The 17034-nt window shown below is 44.6% G+C and overlaps 1 protein-coding gene and 1 long non-coding RNA gene across 2 annotated transcripts in view; both read right to left on the reverse strand.

Moving 5' to 3' along the window:
* Window positions 1–653: 653 nt before the first annotated feature.
* On the reverse strand, window positions 654–14182 carry LOC121005791 (zinc finger protein OZF-like). The gene is made up of 3 exons (XM_040438556.1): window positions 14167–14182; window positions 7128–7187; window positions 654–2011 (listed from the first exon to the last, which is right to left on the reverse strand). The coding sequence occupies exons 1-3, from the start codon at window positions 14180–14182 to the stop codon at window positions 741–743; spliced, it is 1347 nt and encodes a 448-aa protein (XP_040294490.1). The 3' UTR covers window positions 654–740.
* A 158-nt stretch (window positions 14183–14340) lies between these two features.
* Window positions 14341–17034, reverse strand: part of LOC121004578 — a 32512-nt gene continuing 29818 nt past the window's right edge. The window contains exons 2-3 of the long non-coding RNA XR_005779774.1: window positions 14836–15219; window positions 14341–14752 (exon numbers count right to left, since the gene is read on the reverse strand). This is a non-coding gene — a long non-coding RNA (uncharacterized LOC121004578). The remainder of the gene's footprint in view (window positions 14753–14835; window positions 15220–17034) is intronic.

Consider the following 17034-nt stretch of genomic DNA (forward strand, 5'->3'; position numbering starts at 1 on the left):
TCATTTTCCGCTAACTAAAAAATAAAAAGTTCTATGAACTCACTATGACCATCAGCGAATACCTTAGGGTGTCTACTTTCCGAAATGGGGTCATTTGTGGGGTGTTTGTACTGTCTGGCCATTATAGAACCTCAGGAAACATGACAGGTGCTCAGAAAGTCAGAGCTGCTTCAAAAAGCGGAAATTCACATTTTTGTACCATAGTTTGTAAACGCTATAACTTTTACCCAAACATTTTTTTTTTATCAAAGACATGTAGAACAATAAATTTAAAGAAAAATTTATATATGGATGTCGTTTTTTTTGCAAAATTTTACAACTGAAAGTGAAAAATGTCATTTTTTTGCAAAAAAATCGTTAAATTTCGATTAATAACAAAAAAAGTAAAAATGTCAGCAGCAATGAAATACCACCAAATGAAAGCTCTATTAGTGAGAAGAAAAGGAGGTAAAATTCATTTGGGTGGTAAGTTGCATGACCGAGCAATAAACGGTGAAATTAGGGTAGGTCAGAAGTGTAAAAAGTGGCCTGGTCATTAAGGGTGTTTAAGCTAGCGGGGCTGAAGTGGTTAAACCATTTCCCACATTCTGAACATGAGAATAGCTTCTCCCCTTTGTGTGTTCTTCGTAACAAGAATTTTTTTCCCAGTAATACATTTCCCACATTCTGAACTTAAAACACCTTCTCCCCACATTCTAAACATGAATATGGCTCCCTTGTGTGAATTTTTTTTATGGTCACTATGAACAGGAAAATGGTTTCTCTCTTGTGTGAATTTTCTGATGTCTAACAAGAGCTGATCTATAGTTAAAACTTTTCCTACATACTGAACATGAAAACGACTTCTCTCCTGTGTGAGTTCTCTGATGTCTAACAAGAGCTGATTTATGGTTAAAACATCTTCCACACTCTGAACAGGAAAATGGCTTCTCCCCTGTGTGAATTCTCTGATGTACAACAAGATCTGATTTATGGTTAAAACCTTTCCCACATTCTGAACATAAAAGCGGCTTTGCTCCTGTGTGATTTCGTTGATGTACGAGAAGATTGCCTTTGAGGGCAAAGCATTTCCCACATTCTGAACATGAATATGGCTTCTCCCCTGTGTGAACTCTCTGATGCCCAACAAGATCGTTTTTAACAGAAAAACGTTTCCAACATTCAGAGCATGAATATGGCTTTTCTCCTGTGTGAATTCTCTGATGCTTAACAAGTTCTTTTCTAGCAGCAAAACATTTGCCACATTCTGAACATAAATATGGCTTATTTCCAGTATGAATTGTCTGATGCCCAACAAGATTTTCTTTTACAGCAAAACATTTCCCACATTCAGAGCATGAATATGGCTTTTCTCCTGTGTGAATTTTCCGATGCCTAAAAAGATATCTTTTTAAAGCAAAACATTTCCCACATTCTGAACACAAAAATGGCTTCTGCCCTGTGTGAATTTTCTGATGTGTAACAAGATGTGATTTCCGTTGAAAACATTTTCCACATTCTAAACACGAATATGACTTCTCCCCTGTGTGGTTTTTCTGATGCATAATAAGAGATGACTTCTGGGTAAACAATTTTCCGCATTCTGAACATGAAAATGGCTTTTCCCCTGTGTGAATTCTAAGATGTGCAACAAGATATGATTTCCGGTGAAAACATTTTCCACATTCTGAACATGAAAATGGCTTCTCCCCTGTGTGAATTCTCTGATGTCTACCAAGATCTGATTTCTGGTTAAAACATCTCCCACATTCTGAACAAGAAAATTGTTTCTCTCTTATGTGAGCTGTTTGATGTTCATCTCTTCTGTGACTTTTATTTTTTGTTACAGTCTGTGATGAATCAGAAAATCTAGCATGTTTAAAGGGATCAGATGATAAATATTTGCTTTGAATGGATGAGGGTATATCTTGAATATTGATATGTTCTTCATATGTATCTCGTGTGACACCACAATCATCTACTTTAAAATCAGAAGATATCAGATGTTCCTCTGAGTTCCTTGTACTGTCATCTGCCAAGAATACAAGACATTTTATTACCAATGAATAATATACCATAAAATTCTATTGATATTTTATAACATTTTGATATAAAACAAACTCCATACAAATTACAAGTGATGAAGCAAAATTTGAGTATCAATTGACTGAAACAGTGGTGGCAAAACAGATCACAGTAGACTAATAGTAGACTCAGGTGTAACTAGAAAAGGCTAGGCCCCACAGCAATTTTTTTTAACACTCCCCCCCATGGCTCCACACTTGCTGTACAACCCCCCCACCGACTCAGTCATGTAAAAAATATGAAAATAAAATTCTAGGGATGAACAAGAGGAGTAGTCAAGAGTTTATAATATGCCACCTGGGCACTGTATGCCCCACACAGTAGTTATTTCTCCTTGGTGCCCAAGCACAGTAGTTTCGCTCTCTTAGTGCCCCACACATTAGTTGTGCCCACTTACAGTACTGCTGCCCCCACACAATACTTATGCCTCCTTTGTGCCCCCACACATAAGTTATGCCCCCTTAGTGCCCATACATTGTAGTTTTGATCCCTTACAGTAGTGTAGCCCCTGTAATGTAAATAAAAAATATGTTTAAAAAGTAATACCTAGCCTCATGAACAGGGCACTCCCCAGCACCAGGTGGTGATGTCATCTTGCCTGCTTAGCCGGGAAGAGCGCATAGGCTGGGGTATGATCCCCATGTGCTCTCTTACTCATCCCAGCAGGTGCAATGAGAACAATATACTGCGCCTGCTGCTGGGGACAGCACAGGCCGGGGAAAGAAGACAGATTCAGCTCAAAAAATTTTAAGCTCTTGTTTAAATTGTTGATTAGGTTTCCCCTTAATATTTGATTTTGTCTGCGCATGTACCCTCTAAATTCCTTCCTTCCTAATCCACTCCTGGTTTTGGCTAAACATCTGCATAAATGACATCACAGTCATGTGACCGATACAGGAGAGGGAGGATCTCAGCAGTGAAGAGCAGAACTAGTGGAAAATAAGCTGTGGTGAGGTCTCTGACAAGAGGAGAGGTAAGTGAAGGGATAGATTCAGTGTGAGAGCCAGAGGAATTCTGGGAGTTGTAGTTCTCCTCTCTTACACCACCTCTGTATGTTAGGGTTGAAGGGAGGGGTGTTATTTACATGTGAAGGGATGTTATTTACATGGGACTGTATGATGGAGAGGCTGAAGGGAGGGGAGTGATGTTATTTACATAGGACTGTATATTGAAGGGGCTGAATGGAGGGGAGTGATTCTATTTACACGGGACTGTATGTTGGAGGGGCTGAAGGGAGGGGAGTGATGTTATTTACATAGGACTGTATATTTAAGGGGCTGAAGGGAGGGGAGTGATGCTATTTACATGGGACTGTATGTTGGATGGGACTGTATGTATTGGTGCTTCCATTCACTTCAATGAAAGCATAGCAGCAATTACAAGACACATCCTCTACGCAATGAACAGAACTGTGTGGTTTCACTACCGGAGATAACTGGCTGGTCGGCAGGAGGTGTGGGGTTTCAGACCTTCACAGATGTGATATTAATGGCCTATCCTGATTTAATAAGGCTGTGACATCACAGGGGATGGCTACCTGCAGATTGGCTGTCTGCAGTGGCGTAGCGTAGGGGGGGGGGGGCGTTGCCCCGGGCGCAAAACTGTAGGGGGGCCAGCAGGGCCGCACCGCTAATTAGGCAAGTGAGGGAATCGCCTCAGGCGGCGCGGCCCTATTAACAAGTGGGGGGAAGCAGCAGGGCACAGGGAGATGACCGCTTCCAATGTGGAAGCGCTCATCTCCATAGTCATCTGTATCTCTGTCCTCAGCACAGCGATACAGATAAATGTGCTGCGGCGGGGCAAGGGAGGGAGAGGCGTCTCCCTTCCCCGTTCCTCTGATAGGCTGCAGGCCTAGTGCATCGCACCGCCTGAGCCGTACAGCACAGGACACAGGCTGGAAGAGGCCTGCATCGCATCGGTGCTAGCCTGATGGAGGTAAGTATATAAGTGTTTATTTATTTTATATGGTACAGTACAGAGAGGAGCGCTATGGGGGCACTTGTTACTGGCACATGATTGGTGGGGCACTTGTTACTGGCACATGATTGGGGGGGCACTTCTTACTGGCACATTATTGGGGGGCACCTATGGGAGCAATTCATATTGACACATTATTGGGGGGCACTGTGGGGGCACTTTTTACTGGTGCATTATTGGGTGGCACTTTGGGGTCATCTACTGAGGCCACAAAGAAGGGGAATTTTATCTGGGGGGCTCTGTATAGGGGCATTTTATACTGGGACACATTATGGTGGGTAATATGGGGAAGGGGGGAGAGGAGTACTATGGGGTCATTTACGGTGGGCACTAAGAAGGGGTATTTTATACTTGCAAATTATGGGGGACACTGAGGCGATCTACCGGGGCACTATATATGGGGCATTTTATACTGGTACACTATGGGGGGCACTAGGAGGAGGGGGGAGAGGAGCACTATGGGGGCATTTACTGGGGGCACTTTATACTGGCACATTATGGGGGGACTATGGGGACATTAGCTCAACTGGGGGCATTAAAAGGAAGCATTTTTTGTACTGTCACATTATAAGGAGAATTATTACTACTGGGGGTCTATGGGGAACATGATTACTAGTATAGGCATTATGGGAGCATTATTACTTCTGGGGCACAGTGGGGACATGTTGGGGGCACTGTAGGAGCACTATTACTACCATGTGTGCTCTAGCAGAGAATGTTATGTTTAAACTATTAGACGTTATGTTTAAACTATTAGTGTCAGGGGCACTATTTGCTGGGCGCAGTTATTTTAGGGCAGTGTGTGCCAATAATTATTGAAGGCGGCATTATTTGTGTGGCACTAGTATTTTCAGGAGGTTTATCTGTTTCGACAGTATAGTATTGGGGAGCACAGCGACACAGTATTGGAGGTGGTAGGATGATTTGTCCAGACGATGGGAGGATGATGGAAAAGTAGTAAACTAAGATTTGTTTTGTCAAACTGCAGAGACGAGAAATGGCTGAAAAATGATGGTCTGAAAGGAGAAGATGAGGAAAGAGAACATCTACATCAAAGGAGACATCACTGGATGTAAGAGGTATGGGGCGCTGTATTACCCTGTATGTTCTGTAGTGATGGGACGGTGGATATAGAATTTGGGCCACACTGTAGAAGCCTGGCCCCAGACTTCAGATCACACTGTGCGTGTTCTGAATTCTTGGGGCTCACACCCATCTACTACATTATCTGTACTCAGAGAGTTATTACTGTGTTATCTGTGGTGTTACATAGGACTGCAGGTGATATCTACTACATTATCTGTAAAAAGGGGCGTGGCCACAGGTTGGGGGGAAGGGCGCAATACTTGGCTTGCCCCGGGTGCTGGCAACCTACTGGTTGTCTGCACCGCATTATGGATTCCCGGGCTTCTTACTTTCAGTTTATAACACATGCAGCCGCCAGTTTAGGAAAACCGGATTCGTTACCACGAAGCGCGAGGAAATTCGGCTTCATTGCGAATCAAAGTTTTTCTAAACTGCGGAATGAATTCCCCTTCGAATGCTTCGGTTTGCTCAACACTAATTAAAAGTTTAAATCACCCATCTTTCCCAATTTTACATATAAATATATATTAAATATATCAAGTGTCGCTACGTCTGAAAATGTCTGAGTTATTAAAATATATATTTTTGTTTAATTCCTGTGCGGTGAATGCCATAACAGAAAAAAATATATAAATATACACAATTTGACATTTTTTTGTCACCTTTTCCCCCGAAAAAAAATTAAATAACAGATCAAAAAGTCATACATACTACAAAAAGGGTACCAATGAAAAATACAGTTTGTTCTGCAAAAATAAGCCCTCGTACAGCTCTCTAGACAGAAATATAAAACAGTTATGGCTGTCAGAAAATGGCGATGCAAAGAAAATTTTTATTAAGCTTTTGATTTTTTAAAAACAAAAACAAAAAAAACTATCCAAGTTTGGTATTGCCACATTTGTATTGAGACGCAGAATAATGACGTCATGTCACTTTTCGCACACAGTGAACGCCATGATGTAAAAAACCCAAAAACCTTGGAGGAATTTTTTTAAATTATTTTCAAGTAACAGACATGGTAAATTAAATAATTGTACTCTTAAAAAAAAAAAAATTATCCCACCAAAAATAAGCCCTTATATGGCTATAAGAATGGAAAATTAAAAAAGTTATGGCTATTGGAACGTGGGGAGGAAAAAACGAAAATTTAAAACCAAAAATGGGCCTGGTACTTATGGGGTTAATGACCTATCCTCAGCTGTTAAATAATATCAGCAAACAGTGACTGAATAAAAAAAAAAATAATACATAAATACCGAAATGACCCCCACACTGTGAGTGATTCCAATGGTCACATACCAAACAGGCAGTCTGCAGAATATCATCTAATGGCTGAATGCACAGAGTCACAAAATAGTGGCCAGATGATAACCAATTCGATCCAGTGACTCTCAGGTCATGCCTTCTCTGACTGAGGTTGTTTGCTTTCCCCATCTTCTCATTTGGCCCAGGCCATCATGACTACTTCTTCCAGCTTCCATTCTCATGTCTGTACAGTTTGTTGCACATACATCTTTAGCTCCAGGTTTTCCCGTCACTTCCATACTCTTTTCACCCCCCTTGTGCTGCCTTCTTTAAAAGGGCTAATCTTACTGTTACCCCTAATAATATGTCTGCTCCTCAGTGCCCCCATATACTGTACTGCACTAAAGGACAGTTCCTTACAGGAAATAGGTCCACATACAGTTTTTCTTGTACCAGAAGACAAGCAGAATACTGGGAGACACATTACCTTTTCTTATTTTCTAAGTTTATATCTGGCACATCCACCTGTTGAGCTGCCTTTAGAAGAACTAACCTCATGGACAAACCTCCTTCCCAATTTCAGAATTAGATTGCTGGGACCCTGACATCCTCTCACGATACAACATAATCTGGGAGGCGATGTTGGTCTTTCTCACTTGACATGAGGTTTGTTACCTTTTAATGATGATCTACTATTTAGATGAAGGAGTAGAATCTGTGGGTCTTCTCTGCTTTACTTAGTGGCCACTACTCACCTGGGCGGTTATCTGTAGGAATGTCCTCTATATTCTGCTCATGACCCCTCACATATGTCTCTGTAGGATTAATATTGTTCAGATCTTCACCCGGATTCACAAGCTGTGAAATAAATATTGTAGAAGTCATCAGATGGTTGAAGTCGTGTGGAATGCTTTATATGACCCTAAAAGATCAGTAATTAGAATGATGATCAAAAAATGACCAAACAGTAGGAGTTATCTAACCCAAATATCTGCAGGTCTCCTGTATAAATCCAATCTGATTGCTTTAATATTCTAACTAGAAGTTTGCAAAGCATAGGGGGGAGTAGTCCTTACATTCCATTTGTAATGTTAAATTGTGTGTGTATATAACGTTACATTGTTTGTGCACTTGTTAGCCCTTGGTGGCCAATCTATATCTACGGTGGGGTTGCGATGGTACGTTATGAAAGGAGGAGATGCCAGTGGACAGCTGAGACCGATGATGATATGGTAATAAGGCCTGTGGCACTGGTGGTAATGCCAGAAGACTGTTTATATCAGGTCAATTGATAAAAAAGGCAGAATTTGGTGCCGGTGGTAGTGTGTGAGATCAGACCATGTGAGGTGTCTGAGGAGCTATATGTATAGAGTGTAGAAGCCAATATGCATGCCTTGTACATATTTGCTTTAGTTGAAGTATAACTTATGGCATGATTCTGATACGATTCTCCTAATGCAGCCTAAATTTTCCATCAGGCCTCTCCTCTCCAAAGACAAAGCGATTGGAATGACCTCTTACTCCACTTCCTCTGTTCTGAGACTTTCCTAACAGCATCAAGTGATAGAACTGATGTTTCTTAACTGAAACTGCAGAGTCTTAGTATATTCCTTTGTGATGCAGCTTCGGCCTGTCTTCCCTGCCTCCTGCTTGTGGTGCTAGCTTTTCCAATCAGGTTCGAGAAGAGATCAGTGTGAAACTTTATCCCATAGAAATTCACTTGAGATCCAGCACTCGTAGATAGTATAGACAGTTGGTGTGAATTAGGAGACTCAAAAGATAATTATTTCCAGGGCTCATCGTGTAAACCTTTGCTCTCCCACTTTATTGGATAATGTAGAGATAATATCTTCAGCAGCATGTTATGTTTAGGGACATATAGAAGACAAGGAAAAGTAGCTGGTGGGGAGGGAGCTCTCAAGAGGCATCTGATAAATGATGCTGTAATCTTGTAGTTCGCAGGCAGTCAGCCACAAAGGACAGACTGATTTCGGATCGGCAGGGGTCTGAATCCTGGCACCCCGCCGATCAGCTGTTTGAAGAGGAGGCCATCTTAAAGGTGACATCTGGGAATAAATTTTTCTCTTTCCCTGTGCTTTCCCTGTCAGGCCCTGCAACGTACTAATGTGCTTGCGCTATTTTTCTTTCTCTCTCCAAAGATCGTGAGAGTGGTAACGTGACTGCGGCCTCTGTGGACACCGTATTTCCTCTGACATTATGACAAGGCCTCGCATGATGTCCTCTATCAGAAACCCCAACCGAATGATCGTGAAGTCATCCCAGGACAGGGTGCAGTAAGCATTTCCATTTCTGGCTGTTCTTACAGTACACAGCTGTAACGGGGCGCTGAAGGCACACTCGGTCTCCCATCAGCCACAGACCTGCTGCTTAGCTTCGGGAGAGAGGATGTGTTTGGCCTCGTTCCCAGGGTGGCTTTGCTAGCTGGGAGGCTCCCTGCTCCTAGGTCTGCCTTGAGTGCCGAGCTGATCACTCTGTGCTCGACTTGTCTGTCTGTCGGTCATGTGACGCTGGCCACGTCACATGACCCTCACTCCCCACTATAAATACAGGCGGCCTGCTGGCTACAGGTTGCCTGTGATTTTCGTCTCTAGGGCTGTGTGTACTATTATTATTGCTTCCTACTTGACCTCTGGTATTGACCTTGTTTGTTTCCTGACCTTGCTTTGCCCGCTCCCTTTGCCCGCTCCCTTGGTATCTCGGATTTGACCTCGGCTCGTTCTCGGATTTCGTCTCCTGCCTCATCCCTTGTATTGACGTGACCTCCCGGACCGACCTCGGCTAGTTGACCCGCAATTGCCTTTCCCATCACTGGGTACTGTTGTCTTATCTACCTCCCTGTCTATTCGTTTGCCTTAGTCTTGAGTACCACCTTCTGCCTTGGCTGTCTGTTCCTCTCTTTCTCTGTTCGCTCTGCTCTACACTTACGTAGGTCAGGGACTGTCGCCCAGTTGCACCCCGTCACCTAGGGCGGGTGGTGCAAGTAGGCAGGGACAGGGTTGAGGGTGGCAGTTTAGGGGGTGCACTTCCTCTCTACCTTCCTTACCCGTGACAGAATCACAGGCCTCAAATTAACATGGACCCTCTACAGAGTCTCACTGAGCATGTGCAGGGTCTGGCCCAAATTGTGCAAGAAATAGGGGAGAGGTTACAGGTACAGGAGATCGCCCAGACACACCCCATTCTCGCTCCCACCGCCATTCAGGTAGAACCGCATATTAAATTACCTGATCTGTTCTCAGGTGACCGCCGGAATTTTTTAGCTTTCAGAGAGAGCTGCAGACTACGACCTCACTCCTCGGGCCCTGACCCACAAAGGGTTGGGATAATCATCTCTTTGCTTCAAGGGGACCCTCAGGAGTGGGCCTTTTCTTTGCCGTCTGACTCCCCTTGTCTCAATTCTGTCGACCTCTTTTTTTCAGGCACCTTTACGATGAGCCTGACCGGGCATCTGTGGCTGAATCTAATCTAAAGGCCCTTACCCAGGGAGAGCGGCCCGTGTAAGATTATTGCACCCAGTTCCGCAAGTGGTGCGTTCCCTCGGTCTGGAACGAACCTGCTCTCAAATGCCAATTTAGAGCAGGGTTGACAGAGAGGTTGAAGGATATGCTGGTCTTCTACCCCAGTCCTGACTCTTCAGAGGAGACCATGACCTTAGCCATCGGATTAGAGAGAGAGAGCGGGAGCATTTGTTTTCTCCTCATTCCCTTCTCAAACCTGAGACTTCTCCTACCGAACCCAGGATGGAGGCTCAGTTGGACGAGCCCATGCAGCTCGGGATGACGCGAAGAGAACTACGCTGTCGTCGCGGCTCTTGTTTTTATTGTGGCGATTTCGACCACTGGGTTCGTCAATGTCCCAAAGCTCCTCCTTCCGGAAGATCGTCCAAGTCAGAGGGATCCAAGGACAAGTTTTTCCCAGAGGTGGTAAGAAGCAAACTATTGTTGCCTGTCTCAATTTCCTTGGGGGTCTTAAAGGGGTCAGGAAGTGCTTTTGTGGATTCTGGGTCAGCATTTAGTTTTGTTGATCTCAAATTTGTTGAACGGGTAGGGATCCCAATACTAAAATTGTCCACCCCAGTCCAGTTGGTTGCTATCGACTCTACTCCCCTCCTGGGGGGCACGATAAAACTCCGTACTCCCGAGATTACCCTGTCTGTAGGGGTCTGCCACTCTGAGAAATGTTCTTTTTTCATTTTAGAGAATCTTCTGGTACAAGTAGTTCTTGGCATGCCCTGGCTTCAGCAACATAATCTGGTCATAAACTGGAGTTCGGGCGAGTTAGAGAGATGGGGTTCCAACTGTAGTTCTTGCTTAACGGTAGTTCAAGCTGGAGTTTCTTTTAATGCTTTCCCCACTTTATTGCTGATTTTCATGATGTTTTTTCCACTACTGAGACCGACACTCTCCCTCCCCATAGGCCTTATGACTGTGTTATTGAGTTAGTTCCCGAGTCCAAGTTTCCTAAGGGACGCATTTACAATCTCTCTGCTCCTGAACGCACTGCCATGAGAGACTACATCCAGGAGAGTCTTAAGAAGGGACATATTAGGCCCTCCACCTCGCCCTTGGGAGCTGGGTTCTTTTTTGTTAAGAAGAAGGACGATGGTCTCAGACCCTGTATTGATTATAGAAACTTGAATAAAATTACTATTAGGAATCAATATTCCATCCCGTTGATTCCGGATTTAATTAACCAGATTTTGGGTGCTTCTTGGTTTTCTAAACTCGATTTGAGGGGGGCTTATAACTTGATTCGTATTAAGGAAGACGATGAATGGAAAACGGCCTTTAATACCCCAGAGGGACACTTTGAGTATCTTGTTATGCCATTCGGTCTATGTAATGCCCCAGCTGTGTTTCAGAACTTTATGAACAACATTTTTAGAGAACTTATCGGCAAAGTTATGATTGTTTATCTTGATGATATTCTTGTCTTTTCACCTGACTGGAATACCCATGTATCTCACATCAGATCTATTCTTAGAATCCTCAGGGAGAATCATCTGTCCGTTAAATTGGAGAAATGTGTGTTTGGAGTTCAAGAGATTCCCTATCTTGGGTACATTCTTACTCCACATTCATTTAAAATGGATCCCAGTAAGGTTCAGGCTATCCAAGACTGGGTAAGACCATCCTCTTTAAAGGCACTTCAACGCTTTTTAGGATTCGCCAACTTTTATCGTAAGTTCATAAAGAATTTTTCTGTTATCGCTAAGCCCCTTACTGATCTTGTCAACTGGTCGTTGGAGGCCTGTCAGGCCTTTGAGACATTAAAAAATTGTGTTCAAGTGGCACCAGTCTTGGTTCAGCCTAATCTTGAGGAACCTTTTGTGGTGGAGGTGGATGCCTCAGAGGATGGTGTGGGGGACATTCTTTCCCAGGGGTCTTCCAACTTCACAAATTTAAGACCGTGTGCCTTCTTCTCTCGCAAGTTCTCTCCTTCGGAGAGAAATTACGACATTGGAAACCGTGAGTTACTGGCCATAAAATGGGCATTTGAAGAATGGATGCATTTTTTAGAAGGGGCTAAACACTGTATTACGGTCCTCACTGATCATAAGAATTTAGTGTTTCTTGAGGAGGCTAAACGACTTAATCCTAGGCCAGCTAGGTGGGCTCTATTTTTTACTTGTTTTAACTTCTCTGTTACTTTCAGGCCAGGAAGTAAAAATATTAAAGCAGATGCCTTGTCCCAGAGTTTTAATGCCATCCAACCTCCTGACACTCCTCCTGAACCCATCTTACTGGCAAGCATCTTTGTGGCAGCGATATCCTCGGATATTTCCTCTGAAATTCAACGAGCTCAGCAACTTGCTCCTCCACAAACTCCTTCAGATAAGTTGTTCGTTCCCGAGCATTTTCGTTTTCGTCTTATGGGTGAGTGTCATGACTCTGTTCTGTGTGGTCATCCAGGCATCGCTGCCACTAAAGAATTGCTAATGAGGTCCTTCTGGTGGCCTACTTTGTCTAAGGATGTACTATCTTATGTTTTGGGTTGTGAGGTATGTGCCAGATCTAAGACCCCGAGAACACATCCCGCTGGTGAACTACAACCACTACCCATTCCCTGCAAACCATGGTCACACATTTCCATGGATTTTATTTCTGACCTGCCCCCCTCCGAGGGGAAGTCAGTGGTTTGGGTAGTGGTTGACCGTTTTCGCAAGATGGTGCATTTTGTTCCTTTAAGTAAGCTCCCTGATGCGAAAACCTTAGCATCCTTGTTTATTGAACATGTGGTCCTCCTGCATGGTGTCCCTGAAAATATCGTCTCTGATAGGGGCGTTCAGTTTGTTTCCGGATTCTGGAGAGCTTTTTGTCAAAGATGCAACATCTCATATCCTTTTCGTCTGCTTTCCATCCAGAGACTAATGGGCAGACAGAACGGTTAAATCAGGCAGTGGAACTTTTCCTGAGGTGTTATGTATTGCACAATCAGCTTTTATGGGTGAGATATCTCCCATTGGCAGAGTTTGCCATCAACAATTGGGTTAATTCGTCCACGAGAGCATCTCCTTTTTTTTGTAATAGTGGTTTTTATCTTCGTTTTAGCTCTAATTCCTCTGCGTTCTCACTCAACCTACAGGCAGATGCTTTCATCTCTAGACTGTGCACAGTCTGGGCGCAGGTTCAAGGAACCTGAAAAAGGCCCAGGAGTTTCAGCGTAGACATGCCAATAAGAAACGTTCCAAGGGAGTAAATTTCGTACTCGGCGATAAAGTATGGTTGTCGACTAAGAATCTTTCTTTGAAACATTGTTCTCGAAAATTCTCTCTGCGTTTCATAGGACCATATAATATTATTAAGGTTATTAACCCGGTATCTTTTAGAGTAAAACTACCCAACTCCCTTCGTATACATTATGTGTTTCATAAGTCTTTACTCAAGAAATATGTGTCACCAGTGGTTCCTTCTAAAAAACCTCCCCCACCTGTAGAGGTTGAAGGTCAGGATGAATTCGTCATCTCTAGAATCATGGATATTAGAAAGGTTAGAAACTCCTTTCAATACCTGGTCCACTGGAAAGGTTTTGGACCCGAGGAGAGGTCCTGGGTACCTGTGTCCAGGATGCATGCTTCCAGGTTAATTGCTAAGTATTACCGGGAACACCCTGAGAAACCTCGTCCACAATGCTTGGGTCCGGTGGCCCCTCGTAAAAGGGGGGGTACTGTAACGGGGGCGCCGAAGGCACACTCGGTCTCCCATCAGTCGCAGACCTGCTGCTTAGCTTCGGATCTGTGTTTGGCCTCGTTCCCAGGGCGGCTTTGCTAGCTGGGAGGCTCCCTGCTCCTAGGTCTGCCTTGAGCACCGAGCTGATCACTCTGTGCTCGACTTGTCTGTCTGTCAGTCATGTGACGCTGGTCACGTCACATGACCCTCACTCCCCACTATAAATACAGGCGGCCTGCTGGCTACAGGTTGCCTGTGATTTTCATCTCTAGGGCTGTGTGTACTATTATTATTGCTTCTTACTTGACCTCTGGTATTGACCTTGTTTGTTTCCTGACCTCGCTTTTCCCGCTCCCTTGGTACCTACGCTATCTCTCGGATTTGACCTCGGCTCGTTCTCGGATTTCGTCTCCTGCCTCATCCCTTGTATTGACGTGACCTACCGGACCGACCTCGGCTAGTTGACCCGCCATTGCCTTTCCCATCACTGGGTATTGTTGTCTTATCTACCTCCCTGTCTATCCGTTTGCCTCAGTCTTGAGTACCACCTTCTGCCTTGGCTGTCTGTTCTTCTCTTTCTCTGTTCGCTCTGCTCTACACTTACGTAGGTCAAGGACCATCGCCCAGTTGCGCCCCGTCACCTAGGGCGGGTGGTGCAAGTAGGCAGGGACAGGGTTGAGGGTGGCAGTTTAGGGGGTGCACTTCCTCTCTACCTTCCTTACCCGTGACAACAGCAGTATGGGAAGTGTTGTGGCTGCAGCTCATCTACGCCTGCAACCCAGAAGTTTGGGTTGTAAACAATGGAGCACAGTGGGAGCATGGAGACTGAAGTGAATAAAAATTTACAGGTACATTATTCTGTGAAGGAGATCAAATAACATTTACAAAGTTAAATGACGTTTACAGTCTCTTTAGGCAGAAACTTGTGAGAAGAACCAGACAACATGTAATACCTATGGTCAGCTGTGATCCTGCCATCTCATTATACAAGGATAAAACATATAATACTGGTGGCTAAAACAAGACTGAACACAAGATCTTCACAGCCTTCTACAGATCATAGGGAACATTTCATGAGACCTTAGCTCCATCTACCTGATCATCCTGTGGGACATTGTGATGTTCTTCTGAACCATATTGTGGAAGTAGAGGACTGGGACACCTGTCCTGTGTTCTTCTCTCTTCCTTAACTGTAGGAAACACATCCAGTGACTGAATTCATTCCTTACATACAGATAATGAGAGGACGTGTGTATTTAGTCATGTCTATTACCTGGTGATGTGAGAGGCCAGTGATCCTCCATCATAAAGTCCTTGTACAGATCTTTGTGTCCTTCTAAATACTCCCACTCCTCCATGGAGAAATAGACAGTGACATCCTGACACCTTATAGGAACCTGACAACACAATAATACGGTTGTCACTCAGATCCCTTCATACTGCTCCTGTATAATGTCTCAGCATTCCCACCACTGACCTCTCCAGTCAGCAGCTCAATCATCTTGTTGGTGAGTTCTAGGATCTTCTCTCTATTAACTTCCTCATGTATCAGGGGGTGAGGTGGAGGCCCCGTTATTGGACTCAGGGTTCTTACCCATCCTTTAGACACAGGGTCCTGACAGCGCTCACTAGAGGTCTTCTTCACTACTGTGTAGTCCTGGTTATGGAGAGACACAGTAATAAATATCAATCCATACATTTAGTCATGTCTATCTGTTAGTAACATAGATAAGATGATGTAATGTGACATCATCAGAATCTCTCACCTCTCCAGTAAGCCATAAGAGGATCTCTAGGGTGAGATTTATTATCCTCTCCGCCATCTTGTCCCTGTCCCTATCCATCCTTGATGGGTCAATCAGGAGAAGGATCTTATATATAAAATATCCACTGAGTGGATCCTATATTGTAGGAACCTGAATGGAGAGAAGATGAGACGATAAATGATAGAAAATCCCATGTAAAATACAATAAGTGGGGATAATAAGTTGAGACATTGTAGATGTTGTGTTCTCTCCGTTTATATCTGGGGACCAGCACTATGATGGTGGAGGAGACAGGACACAGGAGGTTGGGGACCAGCACTATGATGGTGGAGGAGACACAGGACAGGAGCCAGGGACCAGCACTATGATGGTGGAGGAGGAAGGACAGGAGCAGGGGCCCCTTCTATGATGGTGGAGAAGACAGGACAGAAGACAGGGGCCCCTTCTATGATGGTGGAGGAGGAAGGACAGGAGCAGGGGCCCCTTCTATGATGGAGGAGGAGACAGGACAGGAGCAGGGGCCCCTTCTATGATGGTGGAGGAGGCAGGACAGGGGCCCCTTCTATGATGGAGGAGGAGACAGGACAGGAGCAGGGGCCCCTTCTATGATGGTGGAGGAGGCAGGACAGGAGCAGGGGCCCCTTCTATGATGGTGGAGGAGGCAGGACAGGAGCAGGGGCCCCTTCTATGATGGTGGAGGAGACAGAAGACAGGGGCCCCTTCTATGATTCCATCACACAGGATAGAGTCCTTCTACTATACAGCAGATAAATAATGGCTGCAGAGCAGGAGAAAAGTCCTTCCAGTACCAGTCTCCAGCCTCCGTCCCATCACTTACCACAGGAGCCTCCAGTGTCCTGCTCTGTCCTCTCACTCCTGATCCCGCCCCCTGCAGGTCACTGCTGATAGGTTGCTGGGGGGCGGGCTGAATGGAAATTCTGACACATCACCTGACCAATAAGTGATGGTGAAATTCCTGACCCAGTAATGGAAGGTTACTGAGCTCACTAGTCAGGAGAAGATGTCGCTGCCTCTTGTACAGATAAGACCGAAGCTCGCAGTGAAAGGGTTAATAACCCCTCTACCCCAGTAATCCTGACAGATGATGGCGGTGACTGTACACAAACCTCCACCTGCACCGCTGGACACTACGTGTATGGGAGAGGAGAAATGTTAGTGGGCTAAAGGACCTTTCATGATGTCACAGCCATGTGATCGTGTGTGGGAGGAGTCAGGCTCCAGGATGTTCAGCTGGAGGAGGGAAAGGACCTGTGATGATGTCATGACCATGTGTTGGAGGAGTCAGACTCCAGGCTGTGGTTCCTCATTAGCAGGTACTAGAGATGTGTGTGCATTATGAGCCTAAGACAAACACATCTGTGCTCAGCTCTGCACCGTACGTTATACACACACAGCTCTGCACTGCATTTTAGGAGAAATAAAAAACCCTAAACAGATGGAGAACAGTAGCTCACCTGCCAAATAAATCAAGAACGCTAGTAAAATTCTATAGCCTAGATATGTAGTTCAGACTAACAAACAAACAAACAGGCCATCGACTCCCTTACAGAGTCAGGAACCAGTACAACACCTAAATACCAAAAGAGTTCAGTGATAGGGAGCGACTCAAATACAGCAGGAAGAAAAAAAGAAAATCCAATAAGTTGCCATGGTCCAATAGTTTCACTCGCGCTCCAGCCAAATGA

The sequence above is a fragment of the Bufo bufo genome, chromosome 6, assembly GCF_905171765.1.
Source record: "Bufo bufo chromosome 6, aBufBuf1.1, whole genome shotgun sequence".
Taxonomy (NCBI): Eukaryota; Metazoa; Chordata; class Amphibia; order Anura; family Bufonidae; genus Bufo; species Bufo bufo.